This window comes from Cololabis saira, chromosome 5, assembly GCF_033807715.1.
Source record: "Cololabis saira isolate AMF1-May2022 chromosome 5, fColSai1.1, whole genome shotgun sequence".
Lineage (NCBI taxonomy): Eukaryota > Metazoa > Chordata > Actinopteri > Beloniformes > Belonidae > Cololabis > Cololabis saira.
Genome location: NC_084591.1, coordinates 26,485,654 through 26,513,511, shown reverse-complemented (window position 1 = coordinate 26,513,511; position 27,858 = coordinate 26,485,654). Strand labels below are relative to the sequence as shown.

Genomic DNA, 27,858 nt, shown 5'->3' with positions numbered 1-27,858 from the left:
CTGCAAGGAACGTGTCGGCGTACGAGGTGTCGTCCTCTCAAGTCGTGCTTTCTCCGCAGCGCTCCAAGCGGGTGAAGGAGAACACGCCCCCGCGTTGCGCCGTCCTCCAAAACAGCTCAGCCTCCAACTGCCCTCTCGCTCAAGGATGTGGGGGGAGCGTGTGGGGGTCTAATGAACAAGAGCAGGCTTCCAGCACCACCCGCGACCATCAGCACCAGCATCACATCCCCAGACAGACCATCATTATCCCCGATACGCCCAGCCCTGCAGTCAGCATCATCACCATAAGCAGCGACACAGATGATGAAGATGACCAGAAAGAAAACCATGGGTCAGTTCTGCTTTTAAGGACTTAGGTGGTTTGTTAACACCGATGGAAGAGTCATTACAATAGGAAATTGCTCAAATAAAATGCTATCATGGTAACCAGTATCATTTGCTAAAGAATGAAAAGGCAAATTAGTGGCAACACTGTAATGTTGTGACGTGTTATTAAAAAAACTAAGCAAGTAATGAAAGGGAGAGATTATTACAAATGTATATGATGTAAAAACAAATTATTTATTTTGTCATTGCAGTACAGTATTCAGGTCATAAATTTGCTTTAGGACTTGTGCTGCTATGAACATTCGTATGGAGAGCTATTGCAACCAGTAGTGTTGTATTTACCATCACATTTTGTAACTGCAATTTCAAAGTTTTCTTGTAAGTTTTGTGCTGCTGTAAGGTAGAAATGTCTCTCTGTGGGATTAATGAAATAGCACCTACTGATTTTAGATGATGCTCCTACAAACCGACTTAGCGTTCACTAACAACCATCTTCACACTGCCCCCCTTCTGTTGTTCCAGCTCATCTTCTAAACAGAGGAAGAATGTCATCAGTTGTGTGACGGTCCATGACTCACCCGAGTCCGACTGTTCAAGCAACAACAGTCCCTATACTTTGGAGTCCAGAGCCCCCAACAACAACAACAACTACGACACAAAGACCATACTGGACAACTACAACAATGGGAATCTCCGCACCATCATCATCCCCCCTCTTAAAACGCAGAACAGCGGGGTCCTGAATGAATGTGAGCGTCTGATGCCAGGTGAAGGATGCAGGTGGTCCTTTTCTCTGTCTGGTGCAGAGTAAATGTTGCTGCTTTCCATGTAACCAGACATCTGTCCTCTCTGCACAGATGGAATGAACCATCAGAATTCATCTTACAAGTTCAAGCCCAATGGAGTGGTATCTGGCAATAATCACATACCAGGGGGCCTGACTGGAGGGTCTTACCGACAGCAACGCTCAGGGCTACACCCACTTCAGCAACAGCCTCTCAATCTCAGCCAGGTATGGTGAGACATGAATGATCATTGTTTGTGAGCAAGTCCACCATCTCCAATAACATTCCCGTCATCTTCTCTTTTTTTTTTTTTTTATAAATTTGTTTATTGTAAACAGGACAATGATAAAAACAATAACAAGAGCAACAAAGCGAGTAGAACAGTACTATATACAGTACAGGTGCTTGCTGATCAGAGAAAACAATTACCGTATTTTCTGGACTATAAGCCGCTACTTTTTTCATAGGTTTTGAACCGTGCGGCTTATACAAAGGTGCGGCTATTCTGTGGATTTTTCTTCCACCGCTAGGGGGAGTGCTAACCGGAATTAGAATAAAAACTAAGACAAAATAAATGCAAAGAAGACTACGCTACTTCTTCTTTAGTAGATAGAAGTAGGAAGAAGCAGATTTCAAACAGATAAATAGATAAAATAAATACCGGTTATTTTCTCTTGGTTCTGTCCAGTTTTAATCAGCAAAGTTGCTGCCGTGTTAAAAGACACTGTTAGGAAAGATCTATTTAGGTACATTAATGTACATCATTTACAGTTCAAAATCATTCTGTACATGTAGTAAATATCTAATCTAACAACATAAATATCTGCGACTTGCATATCTTTTTTTTTTTTAAATAGAGCGGATGCGGCTTATATACGGGTGCGGCTTGTATATCTTTTTTTTATCTTTTTTTATTATTTTTTTTAAAATAGAGTGGGTGCGGCTTATATACAGGTGCGGCTTATAGTCCAGAAAATACGGTAAATAATAATAACACGGTGAATAACAAAAAGAAAAAAAGAAAAAGAAAAGAAAAAAGGAGCACAATATATCGGAGTCTCGTGAGAAAGGAAAAATAAACGGAAAGAAGAGGTGTGCTCCATCTTCACATCGAATCCTGTTTACATTATTTTTTTTCCATTTTTATAGTGAGCTTTTACCCACTCCCCCCACCCCCCACCCTCGCCCCAAGGTATGTTGAGCCACGAATAATAAAATGACTAAGTTAATAAAAATAAAATCATACGTTAATAAAGGGGGGAAAGTGAATAAGTAAACGGGTTAAATATTAATAATAAAAATTTAAATAAATACATAACAAAAAAAGGGGGGGGGAAGAAAAACAGCTTCATAGACAAGAAGGGGAAATTAGTATAGCAAGATGGAAAGAAATTCCAGATGATAGAAAGGAAGAGGAAGGGGCACCTGTTCTCCAGAAGACTATAACTAGGAGACCTCGACAGCATCAGGAATGATAGTAAGTTCTCTTATAAGGACTAACAGGGGGCCCCAGGTATTCTGGAAAGATTTCAGGGATCCTTTCAATGAAAATCTTAACTTTTCTAACGTCATCTTCTCTTGCAGGCCCAACAGCACATGGTAGCCGAGCGAAACGGAGGACATCGGCGCCAGCAGGCCTACATCACCCCCAACATCGCCACACAAGCACCATACTCCTTCCATCACAACAGCCCCTCTCACACAGGCAACGTTCACCCTCACCTGGCAGCCACGCACCTGCCCAGCCAGCCCCATCTCTACACGTACGCGGGCCCCGCCGCCCTGGGCTCCACCAGCACCGTGGCCCACCTGGTGGCATCGCAGGGCTCGGCGCGCCACGCGGTCCAGCACGGGAGCTACCCGCCCAGCATCGTCCACCAGGTCCCGGTCAGCATGGGCCACCGCGTGCTTCCCTCGCCCACCATCCACCACAGCCAGTACCAGGCCCAGTTTGCCCACCAGGCCTACATCAGCGCTTCACCCGCCTCCACTGTCTACACTGGATACCCGCTGAGCCCCACCAAGGTTAACCAGTATCCTTACCTCTAGAGAAGACACTGACTGACACTGGAGAGCCTGACCCAGCGCTGCTGCATCCGTCAACCCCCCCATCCCACCCTGTGGCCCAATCAACACCCTAAATATCCCATCCTTGACCTCAGATATAAAGAGAGACATAGGAGGAACATGCAATCCTCATAAAACTATCATGAAACTTGAAGATATAACAAGAGAGGAAAAGAAAAGCCAGAGCCTCTCAAGAAGGGAAAGATGGCTTTTGAATTTCAGAGGGGTACCGTTCATGTTTTCCTTTGATTTTTATTTCTCCTTTGAGGGCCAGTTTTTTGCTTTTGTTTGCTTACTCCCTACTTTAAGACAGAAGTGATGTCTCATTAGTTTTACAAGGATGTTTGAAGCAGGTGTTTTTGGACAGTGGAAGTTTTCTGATTCGTTTTCTTTTATTTCCCCTCATATATTTGGGAAGTGACTGTTGAACAGGGGTTACTGACTGGAAGTTTTGAATCCCAAGATGTTTGGGAATAGGTGAAATACGGAAACCTGCTGCTCTTCAAAGAATAAAATATTGATGGCCTTGAACTGTCTTAGTATTTCCAAATCATTCACGGTGTGGGACAAAAAGAGAGGCAACTCAACCCACTCCGCCTTCTCCAGCAGAGGAGGCTACTGGAAATATAACCAACAGAAGACAACAAACTTTATAGTGTATTTATAGATATTTTTCCTTTACGTTTCACCTTTATGATACTTAAGTTTTATCTAGGTGTCTTAGCTGGGCCCCATTCTTAGAATGTAGCAGTCTGCACCGATTTTTTTTTTTCTTCCCCTGATGCCAATAGATTTATTTGTTCCTCCTTTTTCAATGTGATTGCACAAAAGTGGTTATAATAACATAGGCATGTTCAATGTGATTGTCTGTGTGTGCTACTGTCAGCCATGTGTTTGTAGTCCACCTCCCCCCAAAGACCCTCTTCAGTCGTTAGGTTTCGACCATTTTTCCCTCGTAGTGCCTTACAGATTTAACAACACAGTTTACTTGGCTTGGATCTTGAAAGCCACAAGAGACTATAGCTATACTTAGAGGGACATGTTTTCCTGGTTTGACATCATAATCAGGGCAGTTGTAGCTTTCTTCCAGGTGTAGGCTCAGCCCTTGCTGTTTCTTGCCCGTAATGATAGCATACCATAGATGATGACGACTATTGCCGGAGCAGATACCGCCCTGAGCTTTTTTATTATGTTTGCATGCCTGGGGTACTTACCAAAGTCATAGCTAACCTCTTGTTACATTTGCTCTGGAAATTCATGTAAATATAAAATGTACAGAATAGCTGTAGTTGGAAACCTCTATCACAGTGGCACCCAAAATGTGGCTTTAGTTAGAAATTTCTCAATTTTTGAAAAAAAAAACTTGTTTTTTTTTATTCACACAAAGGAAATATGTGTTGTGATTAGAGAACAAACTATGTCAGCTCAGTTTTCATGTGCAAGGTATACGTTACAGTTCAATGATTGAGACGCAACAGAGGTTGATTTTTTTATTTTTGTTTATTTGTTTGTTGGTTTTTTTAAAGGTTACGAGCTAGTCTGAGAGAAGGGCCTGACAGAAAGTGATGGTTGCCATGAGGGTGATTCTGTGAGGCTACAGATAGCCCGGCTGCAGCGGAGAGACGCAGCATCAAGGGGTGGTTCAAGAGAGATACTACGTAGGCTTGAGTTAAGGGACTGGTTGAAAGCATGGAGTCAATTTAGGGAGGGAACTCTCTCCCTGAAATGGGACTTAAATGATAGAAAGTTGGCAATGAGCAGGTTGATAGTAACACTGAGCCCAGGTGGCTGGTAGGAGCTGTGGGTGGGCTCCACCTCCCCTGAATGCACACTTACATTTCTTACATGACTTCTGTTGTTTTGTCTTTTGTTGCTGTTCATTTCTAAGAAGAAAAAAAATACTGGAAGGGGATTTCTTGAGGTATGTGCAGACAAAGAGCTGAAAAAAAAGTGAGAACAGAAGGAAAATGACACAGCATACACCTGGAAGGGCACCTTGTGGGTGGTTTGTCACCACTGTCCGTTTGTCTTTGAAGCAGGTACACCACAGACATTGCCACGCCGACCAGATGGGATACCTGAACATTTATAGAACCGATAGGGCTGTCGCTTCGTGTGTTTGCTGCTTGATTTAACAGATTTCCTTTTGTTGTAGCCAATAATACAAATAATCTCCCCTGTTCATTTGTCCTATCCAACATGGGCACATGGGAACTGCTGGTGGTTTAGTGAAAGCCTTCCCCTCTCTTTCATTGTATGCCATAGTACTTGCATTTGAAGTGTTTTTTTTTGTTATTTTATTTCTTTTTCTTTTTAACTTAACATTATCTTTAATTATTTTGACATGGCTGTAGTACAAGTTATGTTTATTTTTTAGAGATTGTTGCAATAATTCTTGTGGGTGGTTTATCAAAATGTGTGGGTGCGTGTGCGTATGTGTGTGTGTGTGTGTGTGTATTTTTATTATATGTCCAGCTTATTTCTATTTTGTAAACTGGACGTCGATGTACAGTAATATTTAGTATTCTGTGGAGGTGAGTGCACCTGTGTGAAGCATTGCAACACTGCTGAGGATAGAAATTGGTGAGCTGAAAATAATCCACCGGGGCCCTGTTGATGCATACTATGGCTTGAGGGCGCCACACACACAGGTTTTAAATCCAACAGTCCCTTGATGGGCCCCTGGAATTGTCTTTCATTCTGGTACTTTCCTCAAAAACCTCTCCACTCCCAGTCAGCTCCAGCATGCAAGCCTTGGGTCCAGACACTTGAATATGTGATTACATAATATGTTATTGGTTGCATCATTTGTCTCTGTTCTTTTCCTTGTCTGTTTTTGTTTTTATTTAGTGTTATCTGCTTAATTTCCTCTGGGTCATCGAGGTCTAAGCACACATGCCTAAGGGAGATGATTTTCCATTGAGTTGTTTTTGGCTCCTCTGTTGTGAGGCAGACTACTGAAACATTCCACTGTTTGAGGGAATTGAGCATTATATGTGCTACACTGCTGTCCCGACCCCCGCTCTTATCAGCATGGGGATTAGTGCTGTCACACTCGAGACTTTTTTGCTTGTCCCACCAAAGAATTTAACTGGTTGACCATGTACAGCACAGCACAGCACAGCACAGTACAGAACAAGCAATCCTCCGCAGCATTCCCAGAGCAGACATGCAATAACTCCTGGTCTCATGTTTAAATGCTCAACAAGTGCTTTTGAGGTCTTGTTGTTTCACAACCCTGGAATGCATATATCTATAGAAAAATCCACAGTGAGGATGAAACATACTCAGCCATGCAGCATACTCATTTCTTAATGGACATTCAGCTATGAAAAGACATGCAATTTGTTTTAAAGCTTTTTTAAATTCCTCTATTCTTCACACTTAGCCCCATTTAGGATGAATTAGTTTTGAAAAATATTATAACCTCTCTCCAAATTGTTTTATAAGCCACTTATTGTTTTCTCTCTTGTTGATGTTGTAGCTTTATTAGTGTTGGAAGAAGATGAATTTGTATATTAAGACAAAGAAAAAACAAACAAAAAAGGAAGGTTGTTTCACAATAATGTGCCATGGAATAGAATGACCTGTAAAAATGAATTAATCAAACTTGTATCATCTATACCTTTAAAACCATGGTCACCTGCACAAAATGAATGTAATGAGTGACCCAGCTCCATCTCAAATGGCTTTAGATCTTTCTCAGTGGGTGACATTTTAGTTCATTTCTACACCATTTGTGGCCATGCATGATGCAATAAATATACATTTGATCTCCAGCAAAATCCCATATGAGACTGATAATGCAAATTTTACCACTGTCCACATGACTGGGGGTATATCCAGCGGTCATTATTTTCTCAAATGACACATCCGCTTAAGAGAAACTCTGTATGTGCAACATTGTGGAAAAATACCTTGATGTGTGTTTCTGTTTGACATTACCAATGTTTGTGTTTTATAAAAAAAAAAGAAGGGGGAATCAGAAATGTGAGCATTAATGTAGATCGAGTGACCTTACAATTACCAAAATGTGCTTAAGTAGCGTGTAAAAATGTTCTGTCTTGCTGAGGTGACTATAGCCTTCCCAGCTAGCAACTTTATTGTTAAGTACTGCCTTCCAAATAACCAACAATACCTCCAAAGCTTTAAGGTGACATTTAAATTAGAGGAAAAATAATTTAAAAAAAAAAGAAAAAAAAAGGCAGCATCTCCTTCTCTTTATGAAGCCTTTCCAATGAGATGCGCTTAAACTTCCATTTGTGCTCATGGTGTTATAGTACGAAACTCCTGCTCCTGGAGCTTTGGAAACACTGAGCAACATTCCTGAAAGCATAACATACAGTTAAACAGTAGTCTTCTTAAATCCCTCGACTGTAAGGTGACTTGCAGACTGCACTTTTGTGCAGTGTCAAAGTCGTCTGGCAAAGCCACCGGTACTCTCAGACAGGTATTAGTTGGCCAAAAACATGTTCAGTGACCAGGAAATTCATGATCTAGTAACACAAGCATTCTTAAAGCCCTTTCTGACAGTTTTTTTTCTTTCTTCATTTAATTTACCTTTGTTGAGGGGATCTGCTCCTTTTGCTGGCTATTCCTCGGGGGAATTCAGGGTGGGGGGGTCATGATTTGATGCTATCACTGATATTGGGGTGTTATAATACTGCAGCGTGTGAATTTAGGGACTAAAACTGATTCAAATGTAATTTCTGACAAAATTCAGTTATTCTTAAATTATATAAAATCAGATAAGGAAATTGACTCATTTGGAACAGTTTATTTCTATAGTTTACAAAGTTGTAAGTGATTTAGGTTTGGATTTCATAACGAAATGTACTTTATAGCCATCTATTTTCATATTTCACGTTTGAAAAAAGCCACGTATAAAGTGGTAATAAATGTAATGTAGTTTGGTAGAACAAAGCTACATTCAAAGCCAAATTGTCTTGTTTTCAGACAAAAATAATGTCACAACAGTCCCATTTGGGGTCCTCAAAATGTAATGCGGAAAATTCTGAAGGTCAAAAGCTACTGACAATTCAGACTGTTAAGATTTGATAAGGACCTAAGAGTGCATCAAACCCTGACCCCCTTTTGTTTTAATTGCTGTATTGTTTCTCAATGTTGTAAAATCTCATTCTTTATCAATGAAGCTAATGTGTGCTGCAGTATTTCCTAGTATATTTCTCTGTTGATCGTCTTTTCTTAATTACTTTTGTTTGTTGGGGTGTGTGACGTCTTATTATTTCAATCTGTTGATGTAGCGTTCTATGTATACCTTGTTCCTTAGCCTAATAATATCAAGTATGTTATGAGAATGGATATTTTACTGGCTTTATAGAATGTTTTAATAAGTATAATAATGACAATAAGAAAAAGGATTAATTAAACCTCCTAACAAGTTGAGTACTTGCTCCTAAGCGCTTGTGTTACCATTATGATGTTGTGTGCTTCTCTTAATCATTTTCGTTGTAGAAAAATTGAGTGAATTTATATTAGGCTTTGAAAAAACTAATGATACAATGTAAATTTTACAGGAGGGTTTAACAGACAAACAGCTACGTCAAATAGAAGAGTATAGTTATTTTAATTGTCCTCTTTACTAACTGTAGGGTGAGAAGGGGCTCGCATTGTGGTGAACTATGTTATAGCTTGTTATTCACTGTTACTTTTGATCATTTTTTCGGTCTCCGAGGTGAATCGAGTTATTAATGAGAATTTGTATGCTCACATATGCATATTGTATATGTGTAGAAATGTAATCACACTTTGTCTTGGATTTACATTAAATTGTTAAGTCACAACCCAGTCTCCTGTTTTTCTGCTGCAGTGAATAAGTGTGTATGGCTGTGATCCTTTTATGTGGTGTTGTAATACATCGGGAAAAGATTCCCTGCTGAAATGGCTTTGGACATGACCCGATTTCTAAGTGGTAAAAGTATTCTCTTCTTTCTTTGGTTTAATTAGAAGAACAGATTTATTAAAATTTTACATTTCTAAAAACTGTATAAACAGAAAATCCTCTTTGATTTGGCAACATTTTGCAAGCTCAATAGCTCTCCAAGGCACAGTCACAAACATGCAGTTTTTTCAGTAATGGTCAGATGTTGTTCCAGGCATTTCTACTCAAGTGATACCTACTCTTCAGCTCATTAACAAGATCAAAACATAATTTAAACAACTAAGAATTCTCTTAAACCAAGGAAAGTATCGTATGTCATTTGTTCTGCAGAAACATTTATACACACATAAGCAATGACATTTTTTTTATTATACAACGCCATTCAATGGCAGACTCCTGCATTTCTGAATAGAAATAAGTATTTAAAGATTAATGAATAATACCATTCAAACCCCAAGTGGTTTCAAAAGACTACAGATATTTCCCATTTTTAAATGTTGGAAACTAGCATTTTAAGATAACAAACTGTTTTTGGATGTACTTTTTTTTAGCTCTGGCAAGTTGAAGTAGAAGTATTTAACTTATTTCACATGTATCCTATAAGTAGCCTATAACATGTAATGTATTGCACAAGCACACAATAGTTCTGAATGTGAAAATAATGATTGTAACTTAAAGAAAATGTTAGTAGGGAAAAAAATACAAAACAATTTGACATTCTTATAATTTGTGAACTTGGTCGAATAAGAATTAATTCAGAAAACATCACGTTTTATTCAAATACTAAAATACATTTTTTTTTTCTTTTTTGTCAGTTAATTGTAAAGCGCAAAGTTAATTGTACCATATAAAGCCACGAGGTGGCGGTGTGCACCAATATAAGGTTTTGCTCCTTTTTTTTTTTTTTTTATCTTTTCCCCAAAGCGCAAATCCATGCCATGCACGGCTTTTTTAGGCTGGCACAGCTGGTCATATTATGGACCGTGGAGTCAGGTTTTGGGTGAAGCATGCACCTCCTTCTAAAAAGCCACTAAACATCAAAATAAAGGATCATAATTATTTCTAGTCCCATATTATGTGATAAAGCTGCACTTTATTAAGCGTATACATTGTGATGCAACTGGACACAGGAACAGGAAGAAGGATTTAATTTTAGTGACAAAAAAAAATTAAAACTATCAGAAAAAAATTGTTGTATAAGTCTGTGTGGTTTAATGGTTGCATTTCTGGTTTGAGAGTTTAAAAAATTGATTTAATTGGCTCTACAGTCAATAAATAGGGTGACACAAATACATCCAGTGCATCATTACATGAGGAAACGTTGCCCTGGAAGCCGCAGACGCCAGTCGAGGAGGACCAACCTAATATGAAAAGCCCACCCTGACAGGAAAGAGCTTCGACCAATCAGAGGAGGTTTTGGTAAATTAGAGACTAATCAGATCTGCCAGGGGGCGGGGCTAACCCAAGGGGGCGGGGCTAACCCAATCCTCAGGACAGGAGAAGGTAAGTGTTCCCAGAGTGTCAGATGAAACCAGCTCCAGCTCCGGCTCCGGCGTGAAACAACTTCAAACGGCTGCAGGTGAAGATTAATGACAGAGCCGCAGATATCATTTTATTCCACCCAAGGATATTTTCTCCTCACTCCCACAAAGGAATTGACTGTGTCGGGAGCTCGCTTTTTTTGGTGGGGGGGTAAGTCTGTGCGCAGCTATGAGCTGGCTGAGAGGAATGGTAGAAGAGGGGGGGAAAAACACAGAAAAACGTGAATATGTGCTTTCAGCGCTGGGTTTGGGAAATGTCGCCACGCTGTTTTTTTTTTTTAAATAATTTTGCAGTGACAGTCAAGTGAGGGATGTAAACCTGCTTTGTCTCGCTTTCTGAAGAGCCACATGACTGTTAAGCCCGAAAGTAACGGGACGGGATGTAGGACATGAGAGCCGCTGCAGCCACGCGCAGGCGGCTCGAACATCCCTTAAGATGATTTATGGTTCCGCGTTACACCAACGCAGAGCCTACGGCGTAGTGTACGCGGCGACGCGAACCCATCGCCGTAGGCTACGCCGTCGTTTTAACGCAGACCATAATTCAGGCTTTATCGTGCAGGATTGTCTCAGTAAAGTTGATTGTGTATCTGATGGGGTTGTAGTTGATAATCTTATGTCATTATCAGGATGATGTTATTAGCATCACTTTATAACAGTATTATTAAAAACTATCTGATTTGCCGTGGCAATGAAGTATAAAATATGATTTTTTTGTTATTTACTGTATTTGAGCCCTAACACAACAAAAACTTGAAATGCCCCATCCTGATTTATCACAATATTAATTATAATAAATAAAAAATATTGAACATGCAGGGTTCCTACGGGTGCTTGAAATCCTTGAAAAGGCTTGAATTTCAATGTTGTGTTTTCAAGGCCTGAGAAGTGCTTGAATTTAGTTTAGTTATTACAAGGAGAAATAAAAATCAGTAAGATGTTTACAGCATGATACAATGTACATAATTGTGATAAAAAGCGGAAAAAATAATTATGAGTATATATATTCCTGTAGATATTTTATCCCAGCGATAAGGTGCTTGAAGATTTTGAAAATTACCCTTGAAAGTGCTTGAAAAGTGCTTGAATTTGACCTTGAAAAATGTGTAGGAACCCTGAACATGCTAAAATAACACCCCCCCCCCCAAAAAAAATTTTTTCATATGTTTTTTTTTCTACACTCACTAGCAGATTATTAGACTGTTACCAAAGATGTCATTTTATATGTGCATGATTTGCTTTTTACCCCACAGACTTTTTCTCCAATGGAAAGACGTGCTACTGCAGAAGAGGCCATAAGGAGGAAACCAAACCAAGCAGCCTGAAAATAGTCCAAACCCTAATCGTCTCTTTTACAATGAACCACCTCTTCACAACTGGATGAAATGTCTTGACCCAAACCCCAGCGCACCATGGCATGTTTAAGCTCCCCTGTGGGTTCGATGGTGAGGCTCCAGGCCCTGATGCATGGGCAGCATGCATCGTTTCTAAGGATTTTAGTCTTGGTAACAGTGATTGCAGCTGACTCACCTGTTGCAGGTAAGAGAATCCTTCTTGCTGACTCATACCAACGTGAATCACTAACTGATACTTTGTGTTGCACAACTAGTATAGATGGATATCTTCTAGTATCTTCAACTAACTAAGAAAAGCAGGAAAACCTCTAATAGTTAACACATCCAGCTCTAGCTGCACCAGTAAATCAAAAAAATGCTTGGTAAGATTCATCATAATGATAAAGTACCCTCTAACCCTTTCTAAGGAGCTGAATGTCATTTTAGAGCAGAATCGGGGGCTTGAGACATCAACGTATTTGATATTAATAGAACAAATTAAAAAAGGTGTTTAATATTAAAGGATAGCTTGCGGTATTCTCGCAGATTGATTCAGATAAACCTAATTTATTTGAATAAGTGTGTTAACTGCATTAAACCTTTAGCTGAGATATATGCTGCAAAACTCTTCAGTTTGTTTTGTGCAGTAAATGTTTTGTTCAATTTAGTAACCGTCCATCAGTGTTGGTTGAAGAAAAGTCACTTGTGTAGTGCCACAGTCAATAATCTAATGGTTTTACTCTGGGTATATTTTCTAGTCATGAATGAGCACTTTTAGCAGAATGTGACATGATTACTTAGGTCCAAGAGACACAACTGCAGTCTTATTTGCGGGCCGCTGAGCAGCTGCGCTGGAAAAGTTGGGGTTATTATGTGCCTTGCACAGAGCCAACTTAACCAGACACCTTTAACTCATAAGCTTGCTTTCCAAATCTGTTGCCAAGTTTTCTACTTCCCCTTTAGAGGAAATAGTATGTGATAGATATTACCTTACTTGTAATGCGTTTTGCTTGTTTTGGAGTGGAGAAAGAGTCTAAATCCAGCAAGTTGAGGGGTGTTTTTTTTTTCACCCTGGACTTAAATTCATTGATGCTGACATTATCCCATCAACACCCCCCACCCTTACACATTGCCTCGGGGAAAAAGAGGGGTTTAAGGTTGGCCAAAAACTCATAATATTCCATTCTAATAGGATTATGTGGTAAAACCACTGTTTGAAAACCTTGGACAGGAAATCAGGAATTAGTCAGAAGGCCTCAGTTACATTAATATGATAACACTTTCAGGCTTGTCTTTAATGTTATAATCATTCACTTTACTGCTCTTTATTTGACTGGATTTATTATTTTAGATTTTGTCAGATGGTTGGATAAATAGCATTCGGCCAAATGCTAAACCATTTTAACCGATCAAATACAATATTGATGTTGGTATTACATTATTGATATTTGTGCAGAAAGCATGTCTCTTCCTGTCTCTCATATTTTCTCTTTCCTTGCCCATCGTACTTGTGCAGCTTTGCGTTTGATAAATATTTAGTGTTTCAGGAAAGGTTGTTCTCCTAAAGGCAGGCCCAAAATGTCCAGATAATCTTGCAACTCTACTCCTGTCACCACAAATGAGCTTTTGTTTGTATTTGCGCCAAGTTTCAAGAGCATATTTACTTGGAAACACGTCCATATTTTGATACAGATGTTTTGTCTTTAGTTATACAGTTATACAACAAAACTTGCAGAAGATCTCTTTGTTTTTGCAAAATTCCATAAGATTTTATCCTTTTAACTTGTTTGTTTTTGCATGTTATCAGGTTGAAAACTATAAAATACTATTACATATTACATGTTGTATACAAAGTTGGCAAACCTTTGTATATCTGAAAGCTATTTTAATGTTATGCTTGTGCACCTTCCATCCTTAACGTTGCCTCTTTTGAAAGTGAATTTCCTTTTGCTTGGCAAAAGATTTCTTAGCCTTGCTTCATCTTTACGTCTCTCACCATTTTAAAGAGGGTTGTTCTGTGAAATATCTCCACAGCTGTATCAGTAGTTCTAAGGTAAATCATTGTGTTAGAAGAGCACTTCATACACAATTCTCTAGTGGCTGCAGACTGGTGGATGACACATACATGTATTTTAGCTTATACAGGCTTTTTGCTTATTAGTCCTTTCAAAGGGGAGTGTTGATAATATCCAGCTGTTGCCTTTTGCCACAGCTGGAGCTGCTCTGTGCGGGTTGAAACTGCAAGAGAGGGTATAGTTATTGCTTTGACTGTGTCTGTTTTTGAAGCTGTGATGCCAATAGGGTTGTGAAACTTTAGGTGCCACGTGATTCAGTTCAGAGTCTTGAGGAGCAAGGTTAGACTCAAAATAAATTCTTGATCCGAAATAATTGTTGTTTTATTACAAATGAGTACTTATTTCAATATCTATCCAATTCTGTTATGTGCAAGGAAAGACGAGCAAGCTTGTTGGCATACTGCCAAGCTTTAAATATAATGCTATATTTCATAGCCATAGTAAAAATGTTCATAAAGTTTAACTGATTACAGTATGGATAAAGATTTTAAAAAAAATGAAATAATTGGGCTCAAGATGTCTATCTTTAGAAAAAGTAGTTCTTGTAAAATGCATATAAAATGTAATCAAAATGACATAGTTGAATGTTCATTAAAACATAAGTGCTACCACACTACCCTTTCTGCAGAAAAAAGATTGCACTCATAATTGATAAACAAGCCTCCCTCCCTCAATAAGTAATAAATGCATGCATATTTATACTGAAGAGGCATTTTATAACTATGACATTGTTATATAAGGTATCAAAATGTAGGCCAAGCATACACATATAACATGTATTCTTTCAAAATGTGAGTTACATAAAGTGCTGCAACATTTGCCATAATTCAGACATGGATGTTCATCTTTTTTTCCTCCGCATTAAAAGTCAACACTATAATAAAGTGCTTCATTAAATTGTAGCTTCATATCCCTGTATATATGAGGTTTAGTTTTCCTAATAACATAAATTCTGTCGTACTCATCTTTCTTCATTAAATGTCCGCCTTTATTGTGAACTCTGATGAATTGAGATTAAACAGGCAGTATATCTTTGTGTGTGTGCTTTGCACATTAAGAAAGTTGCTGGAAGTTCAGTGAAATTATGCAATTTGCATTACTTACCAGATGGACTTAGGGCAGGTGATGTGAGCCAGGACAGTTGTGGTTACTGAAGTTCTTGATTTTTATCTTTCAAGCCTGTAAACGTATATCAAATGAGCAGTTTGGCCTTGTTTTTTTCCCTGGTGCACTGGCTGTATTTTATTATTAATTTTTTATTACTACTGTCTACTAACTGAAAGTAAATTCAGATGTTGTCTATATGAGCCTGGCTAGCCATACTTATTTATTTCCTACTTGACATAAAAAAAATTGCAAAGGAATACAAAGAATTATATCTGGTTCCTCTGGATTCAGCTTTAATTTATGGGGAATATGACCAACAGATATAGTAGAAACTGAGAGTAGACTAAAGTGCGTATGCAATCCAATCATGATTTGTTTTTCTTTTCTTTTTTTTTGCTGATAATTAAATCTTTCCCTACCAAATGCACTGGGAGTTCTTTAGTCCTTGCTGTTAATATGGGTAGATTTTGGGTTTTAGTTTATAATACAGCCCTTTAATGATTTTTATTTATTCATTAAGTATTACGTTTATATGAAAACAGATTGTTAGATTGAGGACACATATTAGATCACTAAGTTTAACTTAAGATATTTAATTTAAGTGATTTACCAACATTTTGAAGTCTTATGTGCTCATATATTGACTTTGATGTGGTCTAGTGCAATTATTTATTGCTGCACACTGGAAAATAAAATGCTTCAAAGAAATGTAACCTGGTCAATCATTAATCATGCAACCTTACCTATCGGCAGTTTATAACACCAGTAAGTCATACATTTCCTCTTTATACCTCTCTATTTCTGTTGGTTATTTTTGATCTAACACACTTTAGTTCAACATGTTTTAGACCTAAAATAGAAAATATGTAATGAAATAAATGATCATTTAAAAAAAACATCTTGCAAAACCAAAAAGGTCCTCTTTAAATTTCATCTCACCAGAATCCTTTCTAATTACAAGTGCAGTCTGTTAACATGTGAAATTTGATCTTTGTGAGATGACAATATGCCCATTCATTATTCATTAGAGCTGGAAGGCAGGATGAAGATCAATGAGTATAACCTATCAAAAGCCAAACACTGGGTACTATTGCACTCACCAGGCCTGCTGCCTGATGGGGCCTTTCTTTTGGAAAACGTCCAGCCGCTGATCCTACAGGTTTACTGACTGGCTTGTCACAGCATTATTTAGTTCTGATGAGAGCAGTGCAAGCTTGTGCACTGGTTCAAGCTGGGTCTGACATAGTAGACGAGCATAAAGCTGTTAAATGATATTCGGTCATACAAACGCACATCCACCATTGTTGTTTCTGATATCAGGTTAATAGAATAAAGATTTGATTTGATCAAATATGTGGCTTGCAGTCTCACTGACATATTTTTTTTTCCCAGTTTTCCACTTTGACCTGCATCATATTGCAGATTGGGATGTGAAAGTACCATAGAAGGGGCTTGTTAATGTACATCTGTTTGTAATTTTATGTACCCATTTTTTTTTATGTTTTAGTGGGGCAATTTTCCACCGTAGCTTCAGCATCTCACAAGTACAGCTATTGTTTTTACGTAACTTTACTGTTTATCCAAAGACTAAAACTTATTACCAGTAGTTTTGATTTATCATACTCCTTTTTTTGTATTAGATTATCCCCACAGAGTGGGATATCACTGCAGCTGAACACTAAGGTAACTTCTTGACTCGTCTCATGAGATGAGTGAAAATTGCAGAAGTTGAGAGCATGCATGTTCTCCTGCATTAACCATTAATTTATTGCAGACCTTCTTTCTGTTAACAGCCTGTTCGTTTCGGAAGCTTGAACTGTTTAATGCAAAGTTCATGATTTGACAGAAGCCAACCCTGAGGTCATGTTGTGATGAACGCAAATGACCATTTGCTCTGATGAAGTGCAGCGTTTTTTGAGCTTCACCAGGCCACATCTTTTGTTGTAGTCCTTTCATCGTCACAGGAGCTACTTGGAAGTATAGTAGTATGCACCTCGCGTTATAGGTATTTACTCACTGTAAGGACCTTTAGACTTGAAGACAGATACTTTTCAACTTACAAGACAGCTTTACCAAACCCAGTAGACAGTTTTGGCAGGCCAGTACCTAAAGTCTGACGGTAGCCTCTGGGAGCATTGAGACAAAGTGGAAGAGGGTGCTGAGTGATGTAGTCTCAGGTTACAAGGCTTTGCCTTCCTGTTTTTATAAGACAGTTTTGACTTGTTTAAGTGCACTTAAGTGTTTAGGCTTCCTTAAAGACTGATATCAGCAGAGACTCCTGGTTTTTGTTTTTGTTGTGTTGTCCTTTTTTTTTCTTTTGTTGTCGTTTAATAATGCAACTCCATGCTTATATTTGTTTTACAATACCTCTATGTGTAAGAAATAACCTTAGATTCACTACAAATGTTGAGGAAAGACAGTTTTTCCCTGCAGGTATTTGTTCGTTTAACTCAGACTTCTTCACTCTCCCTCCTTAAATTTCTGCCTTTTTCTCAATTGCACTGTTGTACTACTCTCCTCCCCTCCCCCTTGTCCTGCGTACCCTCTTTCTTGAACTTGCCTTCCGCTTATCTCATAAAGTATTCCCTCGGGATAGACAGACAAGGGTTGCATGAATATTTTACGAGATTTGAAGTGCAGTCAGGTCTCCTACTTTCATATCATTTTTTGACCAAATCAATCCCAATACTTGACAATAAATGATGGCAGCTTTTCCAGCTATAGAATATTAGATCTGCCCTTTATTTACTCTACTATTAGATCAGGGACAATATTTTGATTAGCATTAAAACATTTATTTATTTATTTATATATTTAGTGTAGGCTAAATTCCTCAAGTGTCATTGAGAATGTGAGAAGAAAGTATAAGCTCTTTTAATGACAAGGTTTTACAGTTATAATATATCGTATCCTAGTTCTTAAAGTTAAGTAAGTATAATTTGAGATCATATATTACATAATGCTTTATTTAAAAAATTACACTCATGCAGAAACGGTGTGTGGAAACACTGAGTATACCTCATGATTAAGTAGTTTGTAGAACCACCTTAACAAGTAAAATTAGCTTAAAGTGATTTAATTTGTTTTTTTCACAATGCTGCCCATATTAGTTGGGGTTTGCAGGCATTTGTTTATCCACTGCTTTCTTAAAGTCCCAGTTTAGCATTTCAGATGGGTTGTTGAGGTCAAAACTGGACCATTACAACACTATGATTTTTCTTTTTTTTTTTCGCTCATTTTGTTGTATATTGCTGCTGTGGTTGAGATCATTGTATTGCTGCATGACCCAGTTTCAGCCTAGCAATAGATTTCAGACAGATGACCTCACATACTGAAATACTTTGGAATAATATGGAGGAGTTTACAGTTGGCTCAATGACTGAAGTGCCAAAACAAGCCCAGATCATCACCTCTTGACCACCATGCCTCACAGCTGGTCAGGTATGCATTATGTGCATTATGGCCAAGTATCTTCACTTTGGTTTTGTCTATTCAAAAGAAATTGCTTCAGAAGGTTTGTGATCAGATGTAACTTTGCAAACCTAAGCAAACCGTGTCCTTGTAGAAGAAGAGTCCTTCTGGCAGTCTCTCCAAACAAACAATACTTGTTAAGTCTTCTTCAAATTGTTCTCTTGACAACTTTAACATATATTATGCTGCCCGAGGAGACCTGTTGTCTCTTAGATGTAGCCTACATGTTGTTATAAGGTAGTATCTAACTTAATTTAGGAGTTATTAAGGACTTTTTCCTCTGCAATACCGGGCTGAAATGTGAAAAATGATAGATGCACTTTCTTTTATAGATTACTGTAAGGGTACAGGAAAGCAGCTGTGGGATGTTTAGAATGTTTGCATCTGCATAAGCTCAAACCTCTTTTTTTTTTCTATTGGGGTCTGCTTGAGCTTTGGGTGTTTTTTTATCAGTTTAACTGAACTGATAAAAACAATGGAATCTTTCCCATCTTAAAAGCTTCCCTGATAAACCAAATGTCAGCACAGCTGTATCTTGATTGTTTGACTGCTCTCAGCACACACAGCTCTTGCCAACTGAAAAGAGCCAGTCACGCAAAGGTCTCAACTAAAAACAGAACCATGTGTGGGGTTGTAGTTAGTGAGCATTAATACAAAGGAAACACAGTTTTTTGTCATTTCTTTTTCAACATTTCACAATTACAGATTGCATAACCAATGATTCACTTTACTCTTTGGCAAATATAGGAAACACGATACTATTATAGATTTTTTAATTAGTGCTCGAGCTTTTTTGACACCAGAACATTTTCATGTTATCCTGCAAGATCATTTGCTTGAGGTTTAGGTTTTCCTGCTTTTGTGTTTATTATATTTGTTTGTTTTTTGATCAAAGGCTATAGTATGCTAGCATTTAACTTGGATTCACTTCCACTGTGTTTCAAAATAAGTAAATATAGTTATTCTAAAGCTCATATCCAGACCCCATCTCTTGAAATAATTGGATTGTGTTAGGTGATAAATCAAGGCCTGAAATGACCTGAAATTAAAGCAAATGAAGTTTTAAGCTTATATTTAATGTTTTCCAAATCGTTTTGCTGGTGATGAAACAATCGATTGGCTGGTAATTGGAATCAGACAATTTTCCCCTGAACAGCCCTGACCTACATCAGCCAGTGTTGCTGAGATCGGCCAATGGTGGGTGATGTTTTTGGCATTCAGTACATGCCTCATATTCACAGCCTTGGAAATGTAATGAATTCATTTATTTGGATATTCTAACGATAGCAGTTTAGAATACTGAGAAATTCACATTTAAACCCCATCGCAAAGTACACAATTAGTGGTAGACTGTTAGAAGTCTTAATCCGACATAGCATCACCCTGCTGACCATGTTCACTGTTATGAAGCTGACAAAGATTAAGAGGGTACAAACAAAACAGAAGACATAACCTGCTTTGAAATCACCCCAAACTGGTGTATTGGCAGGTCAGATCTTTAAGAAATTCAGAAAGCAGATTTGGCAAAGAAAATTGCAATCGGTGCATCTCTATTTTTTTCTTACAGCATTCACTGCTGTATTATTGTATGTATGAAAATGAAACGTGTACAAATTGAAATTTTGAATTGTCAGACAGCAAGGCAGCTCTGCACTCTTCCTCCGTCTATTGTTAATAAACTTATGTCCTGGGAGTTCTGCAGCTTTTCTGGATCTTAAGCACATGTGTTTTAACTTGCAGTTGTGAATGCATCAAATTCTATTCAGTGACACTGATCCTCTAAAGTTTTTTCTGAGACCAAGCAATATACTTGGTCTCAGAATGAGCCTGTTTTTAATATAGTGCTCCCAGAGGGCCTAAAGATTACAGCCAATCAATATTGTCTTTTTTTTTTTATCTCGCCTGCTGTTGTATTTCTGAGGCATAGCTGGCATGAAATTTAAAATGATTCTCATCATAAGGTTCATCATTTGATGGATTGCTCTTTCAACAAAGTTTATTGGTAATGTCGACAAAGTTGGAAATCAAAAAATGAAGAAAAACTTTCCATGACTGCTATTTTCTGAATTGTACTTGAGCTAAACATATTCTTAATACTTTGTGACTGCTGCAGATGATTAATAACTTTGAGAGCACAGTAAGACCCCTCTGAGAAAGGAAATATTAGTCTGTAAAGGTATATTAAACAAAGTTAAAGTAAAATCAAACAAGTAGAATAGAAAAATATGCACAGTATTGAGTGAAATTTGAAAAACTTTGAAATATTTTATAGTTTGTCTGTGTGCTAACCAGTCTCTAAATACACATTGGGAAATCTGCAGTTCATCTAAATATAACTCATATAAGATCCATAAGTATGAAGTGCTGATGATGCTATAAACATTGACATTCTGCCTAGACTGATCAGATATTTAAGATTTCTAAAGTTATCCCTGCCTTTTGTGCAGATTCTGTATGTTCTTTTACCACTAATTTCTTTACAGGGATTTTATAAATTAACATTAAGTCTAGCCAGCAGTAATAATCTCTGTCTTGCCAGCATCCAAACCAACCAAGCCACTGCAAGGACATCATTTCTTGGTCAGCACCTCTTTAAATATGAACAAATGGAGTTATACTCCTGTATATATCAGTAACAAGTTCATTCAGAAGTTTATTGGATTAGATACTGTTCTCTGCAAGGTCACTTGTACCGCTTTACATCACATGACTGAAGAATTCTTAAGAATAAATATTACTATAAAAAACAGAGATATGGGGCCCCAGATAATTCATTTGGTTGAGCAAACCATATTCAGAGGCGTTGCCCACATGCAGGCGGCAAAGGTTTGAATCCCAACCTGTGCCTCTTTATTGCATGGTTCTTCCCTCTCTCTACCTAAGTCTCCTGTCTAGCCACTTTCAAAATAAAGGCCAACAGAGCAGCAACAACAAAAAAACAACCCTAAAACAAACCAAAAAAAAAAAAAAAATTGACGTATTGTAAAAGATCAGAAAGAAATTCTTAAACTGTGTTTAAATGGTGTACATGTCATGTACATGACAACAGTTTAATGTAGCAAGGCTTTAGCTGTGGCAATTCAATATCGCTAGAATATAATAATTTGAGTATTGAGATTCATTCTTAAATTTTGAAATAGTTTTATTTTTTGACACTTTCGGACTTGAAACACGAAATATAGGTTACCACACTTTCTAAAACTGCGTATGGAATTATTAATGCCTGTCTTTTCTTCTATAGAGTTTTGTTTTTGTTTTAATTTCCATGACAAGAGACTTACAAAACTGATTTTCTTTTGAGGGTTAGACTGGGTGGGTGAGATGAGAAAGAAGGCAAGCTGGGATGCTGTCATTTACAGAGGTGTAAATTGGACCACTATGCTCCTGTGGCATTATATGTGGAGGTGTCCCGTTCTATGTGGCTTAGTGTTTTATTTCATGTGGAAGACTAACAATGAGCTACCAACCATGTGTAACACACTCATGTTTCAGGGAAACAACAGGTGGTAGTGCAGTGTGCTCCTTGAAACCTTTTTGTGTGTTTATGCTCACTGCCAGACTTCTTCTAGGCTAATCTCACTTGCTCTCTGCCTGGTTATTACACTGTTAAAGAGCGCCTTATCTGTAATTCAACAAAATAAAAATGGAAGACATGCAATCTTAATTACTGAAATGTCTCAAATAAAGGCCAGGACATTTATTAGATTCCACTGCATACGCTAGCAGACTTTTATTTCTAATATTTATTTCTCATAAAAGATTTTAAATGGTTCACATTATTAGTACTTGTGTGTTCTTCTGTGTTAATTCCATTCATATTTTCCTTAAAATTGGACAATGAACTGATAAAATATGTCTTTCCCATCGTTTCAGTGATGTTCTATCCATCCATCTAGTGGGCATAGAGAAATCAGTCATGAATGACACTAACATCATCATTGTACTGTAATAATTTGAGCTGTAACAAAGACTTAAAAAAGTACAACTGTTAGAAATTATGTCATTATTTCATTAAACTCATTTGATAAAAGTGTTAAAAGTTAACATTTTTCTCTCCGGCATGCATATTACAATGTCAGGCAAGCACCCCTAGCCCACCCCACGCCACCATACTATTTCTGCTATATCTGAGAACATACATTATTATTCAGTAAAACCCAATCATAATTCAACTTTTATCATGCAGAGTTTTTCATTACATTTAATTTGCGAATTTATGTTTTTGTCAAAATAATATTATAACTATAATACGACTATCTTCATGAAATTCAGACAGTTTAGATTCTTAAGAGTTTAAGAGACATTTGATTTTTGGATCTGCAGTACTGGACCTGTGTTCCTTGTCAACTGCTCTTATTCATGCCCCTTGTTATATTTTAATATTTTTAGTGCTAATAATTGAATTTTCTTGTCATTTCAGTATTCACATGTATTTATCCTAAATGTGATTTTAAATAAAATAGATTGTCAATGATGGGGTGTGTTGAGCTGAGTTGACATTTTGGGGTCATGAACACCAGTTTGACCTCAAATGTCAGCATGCTCTTTCCAAACATGGGCTAGACAGTTACACTTGTTCTTTGTAGCATTAAAATGATCTCTTCATTGTAGCTAATAGTATTATTATTGAAACAACGCACCAGCAGTATGGTCTAAAACCTTGCCAATGTTCTCTTTTGATAGGGGAACAATTCAGTGTTTGGTGAATTGTGCTTCACTGTTATAAGGAGAGCAAACATTGGAAATATAGTGCTAGTATTATGTCGGATCAAACCCCAACTGAATGAAAATGGACTAATCCCACACACATCCACAGTAATCACTTAACATCCTCCATGGTCAAATTATGCTTTGACTGAGACTGAAGTACCAGCTGATGTTGTGTCTTAATCACAGTAAACCACAAAAAAAAAGAATAACACCGACTGGCTTTTTCTTTCAGTGCTTTCTTCCCCATATAGAGCAGGTTACCATATGTTTCCGTATTTCCCACTTTTTCAGGTTTCATCAAAATTAGTGGTCAGTCCCATTACTGTGTGTGTGTGTGTGTGTGTGTGTGTGTGTGTGTGAGAGAGAGAGTGATAGAGAGAGAGAGGGTGTACGTGCATCTGCCCAGCTGTGTGCTACATCCCTCTGGGTTCAAACACTTGGCGCAGCAGCCAAGAAGCATAAAAGAAAGACTTGATTTTTCCTTTCCAAGTTCTTTTCAGTGGGCTCTGTTTTTGTGGCATGTTGACTTGATTAAGATACCAGTGAAGGTTGTAATTAAGTTGGGAGTTTTCTCCAGGGCCATGCTAGAGGCCGTCTGCTTGTATGAAACGATGCAGTAAATTAAAGATGATGCCCCGAAAGTATATTCTTTATGTTGATCCTTTTTATAACTGATATCACTGTCTCTGGTAGTAAAAATAGTCCTCTCCCTCAGATGATTTTGTGGCTGTTTTCAAGGCTGACTCTGCTCAACTTCTGTAAACTACAGAGAACAGCAGTCTTTACAACTGCTGCTCAGCCACTAAAAATAAGTTATTCAAGGCTAATTTCCTGTTAGTGATAGTAGTGTACTGTGTTTCTTAAGTCTACAGTTATTTTAGCTAACGAACTCCAACACTGCTGATATTATCTCATTTAACTTAAGCAGAACCAAGAAACTTCTATTGTTGGACTATGAAAATTACTTTTTGACACTTCATAAAACATTTAAGCATATCATGGAGGCAATTTTATGGAGCTACATAAAACTATCACTCGGTTCATCTCAATGAATTATTTAAGAATTGTTTTAGCACAGTTGGCCTTTCTTAAACATGTCAATGTAAGCAAGGCGCTCCTGAAATAAAATCATGCATGAGAAACTATAGTATAGAATATAGTAGTTTTAAAAGTTATTGTCTAATCTTCATTTGCCTTTTCTTAAGTTTCAAGTCGAGTTGTATCTTGATGAGTTGAAACTTCCAAGATATGTTAGGATCAAACACATGCTATAAAATGCTGTCTTTACTGTGAGATGGTAAAATCACTGTCATGTGGACATGTTCCAGCACATTCCCAGTAATCCAGACTGGAAAAGAATAAAATTGCCATCTGGTTTCCTTATATGCATCAGTACCACAACATTAACCTGATTAAGACCTTACTCCAAGAAGGACATAAATCAATCATTAAAGTGCAGCTTAAAGGCAAGCAACACCCAGTGACTTAAAGGCTCCATATTATACAATTTTGCTCCTTATTTATATTGATCGTGCCCTGCAATTGAGTTGTTTTTATATTGATCACAACTCAGAATCTCTGAGTCTATTACATCATGTATTTTGTGTGTACTTCAGTAAGCACCGTGTTCCCGCCTTTACTTTGCTTCCTGCTCAATCTGCTGTTATTCGTTACCTTCCTAAACCAATCAAACCAATCCAACATGTTCTCGTCAATCATGTGCAACAGTGACATGTTTCTTTTTTTAATTGAATCCCACCTAAGTGGGGTAATGCAGACCCCACTCCAGAATACACGTATGAGCTGGGTTTTTCCCACTTGGAGTTTAGGGGACTAATCTGCGTATGGAAACTCTGCTGGCCTCAAAAGAAAGGACAAGTTTAATAAGAAATATGGAGCCACATTGGAATTTTGATTCTGAAGAGGTTGAAAATGTGGCATATGCCTGTGCACATCTGGTTTACACCACAGCCTCAACCCTGTACTGGGCAGATAACCATATTTTTTAACTTCAGTACACCTGCATATTATTAAAATTAACAATAAAAAACTTAAATAAAAAATGCATCCTTGAATAATCTCCAATAACCCTCTAAAGTTGATTTTTTTTTTTTTAAGTTTTTTTGTTTTTGTTTTGTTTTTGACTGCCATATAAAGAGTTAAAACGAGACTAAGAAAAGGCATGATAAGAAAAATAACAGCAAACCAGAGGAGACTTCAGCTGATATGCTCCTGGGTTGTTAATGTTAGTTTACAGCTACTGTTGTGTTACAGAACCAAACTCTTCCATCACTTATGTGAGCGCAACAAAAATAGTCGTTTGTTGACTGCAGCCCTATTAAACAGGACACAAAAAGTATTCAAATAACTAAACTGTTATTAAACTGAACAACATTCTTTGTTCTTCTTCAGATGACTCTCTGTGGGACTCTACACACCCTCCAGTGAGATTTATTGAAAATATTCCAACTCCAAGAGGATCGTCACCATCAGCCTTACCAGACTCACAGTCTACTGCCTTCGAGAGATCAGAGTCACCTGGTGCCCTTTCATCAATTTCTGGACCAAACCATGAAGCTTGGACTATATTAAGCCCTCCTGAACCTTTTCCTGGGACAAACTCACAATTGGAGGAATTAACTAAACGTTCCACAAACTGGAACATGGCCAGGAGAAGTTCAGTCCACCAGCCAACCTCTCTCCCTTTGCTTCCTACAGGATCCAAGCAACGATCCCATTTAAATATATCCTCTACATCCTTAAGCCCCTCTGTTTTTACAGGATCGACACTTGATGTACCTCTTCGTTCTGAAGGGAAAGACACTTCTAGCAAGCAGCAGGATGTGGCATCAGAGAAAACACCGCCAGCTATGGCCTTAAAACTTGGCCAACCTCTTGAACCCTCTAAACTGATTTTCTCTGAGTCTTCTAGTCAAATAGTGGATATAAACCAGGTGAGGCCCAGTCAACTCCTCTTAGGGGAGAGCAAACCTGTAGATGATATAAACATGCTACTCAACCCCGATGAGATCCAGTTTTTTGGTTACAATGTGCCTTTTGCCACCCTTCACCATACATCACCTCTATCTGAACCCACCGAGGTGTCTCCAGAGGATTTATACCCCACCAACACCATGGAAGTGGACTGGGGGTCTGGAGATTATTTGGAGACAATGTCTTTCTTCAATCCAGATGGGGATGGCTATTCTTTGGTCAGCAAGGTGCCGGTGCCCTATGACGCATATGATTTAGAGGACCACACAGAAAGCTATGACACATCCTTTCCTTCCAGAGTGGGAATATCAGCTTCCTCTTTGCACCATCTATACATCTCACCTTCTCCCAGCATCATGACCACGCACAGCACACATGTTCCACACAAATCACTGTATCCTTCCTCCTTTTCTTCAACAGCTCAGTTGTCACTGGAGCCTGCTCCCACACCTAACACTGACGTACCCGATGAATCATACATAGAGTGGGCAGAATCTTTCACAATTCAGCCAACAGATGTGCTCTTACCTGATATGAACAGCCTAGAGTATTACACTACTCAGTTGACCAAGGAGCGCAATGGTTCAGAAATTGGAGCTGAACACAATTTTACTGTATTATCCAGTAATAACACAGAGATCACACCCACTATTGGCTTCCCCAGTGATTCTAGTCTGACTGAGTATGAGTCCTCCAGCGATCTGTCAGGGCTTCAGCCTCATGATGAATCATCCACAACGGAGACTCCTCATTTGGTTAATGTCTCTGATTCTTTTCTTGATCCTTCCCTAGTCCCATCCCATGTCTTTGATCTCTCCTCTTCTACATGGGGTGGTCAGGTAACTGCAACAAAAACACCGACTGTGCATATGAACAGCACTGAATTAACAGAGGCTGTGCAGCCCAGTGCAACACCTTTGCTACCAGAAGATGTTACATCTTCATCATCTCTGACAGATGTCCATTGGTTTGTTACGGAGTCGTTCCCAGAAAGTACCACGCTCGCCGCTCCTGTCTTAACTTCAACTCTGGCCTTCTCCGTAATTCCAACAGAACCTACTGCCAATAACACTCCTGGTACAACAGAAATAACTTCCCAACCCCCAATTTCTACAACTGAACAAACTCTCAATATGACTTCCGTTTCAACATCTCGCAATGTCACCCTACTTCCCCCGGTTATGTTGGGGGATCAGGGTGTGACTGAAGATGAATCTGACAGTCTAGCTACAATGACCTCGATCCCAGCAAGCAGTGATGTTTACACAGTTTCTGCGGCACCTACAAGTATACCTGCCACAACTCCTTCTACTCAAGCTACAACTGGAACTACTGTCACTACTGAACCCTCGACTAAAGTCAACATCACTTCCACCATCACTGATAAGACCACAACTACACCAACAGCATCAAGGCGGTACCTCTGTGAACTTGGCCGACCTGCCTATTTAACAAAGATTGGTCAGTTTGAAGTCTTTTGGTTTTTATTTTATTATGTGCATAATTTAAAGGTGAAATTTACAAAGAGTACTGTATATGGAAGAT

General features: G+C 38.2%; 2 protein-coding genes across 11 annotated transcripts in view; both read left to right on the top strand.

Annotated features, from left to right (window-relative positions):
* The window catches only part of hipk2 (homeodomain interacting protein kinase 2), a 66,535-nt gene extending 59,704 nt beyond the window's left edge, over positions 1–6,831 (top strand). For 3 of the 4 annotated variants that reach the window (XM_061721416.1, XM_061721412.1, XM_061721414.1), the window contains exons 12-15: positions 8–331; positions 850–1,094; positions 1,185–1,339; positions 2,697–6,831. In XM_061721416.1, coding sequence (XP_061577400.1) covers positions 8–331; positions 850–1,094; positions 1,185–1,339; positions 2,697–3,161 — 1,189 coding nt within the window. In that variant the 3' untranslated portion in view covers positions 3,162–6,831. The remainder of the gene's footprint in view (positions 1–7; positions 332–849; positions 1,095–1,184; positions 1,340–2,696) is intronic. The other variant, XM_061721415.1, reaches the window with a different exon arrangement.
* A 3,738-nt stretch (positions 6,832–10,569) lies between these two features.
* Positions 10,570–27,858, top strand: part of si:ch211-1e14.1 (UPF0606 protein KIAA1549) — a 41,613-nt gene continuing 24,324 nt past the window's right edge. For 6 of the 7 annotated variants that reach the window (XM_061721387.1, XM_061721386.1, XM_061721385.1 and 3 more), the window contains exons 1-3: positions 10,647–10,773; positions 11,876–12,161; positions 25,732–27,774. In XM_061721387.1, the coding sequence (XP_061577371.1) occupies positions 12,035–12,161; positions 25,732–27,774 (2,170 nt within the window). In that variant the 5' untranslated portion in view covers positions 10,647–10,773; positions 11,876–12,034. Of the gene's footprint in view, positions 10,774–11,875; positions 12,162–25,731; positions 27,775–27,858 lie in introns of all 7 variants that reach the window. The other variant, XM_061721382.1, reaches the window with a different exon arrangement.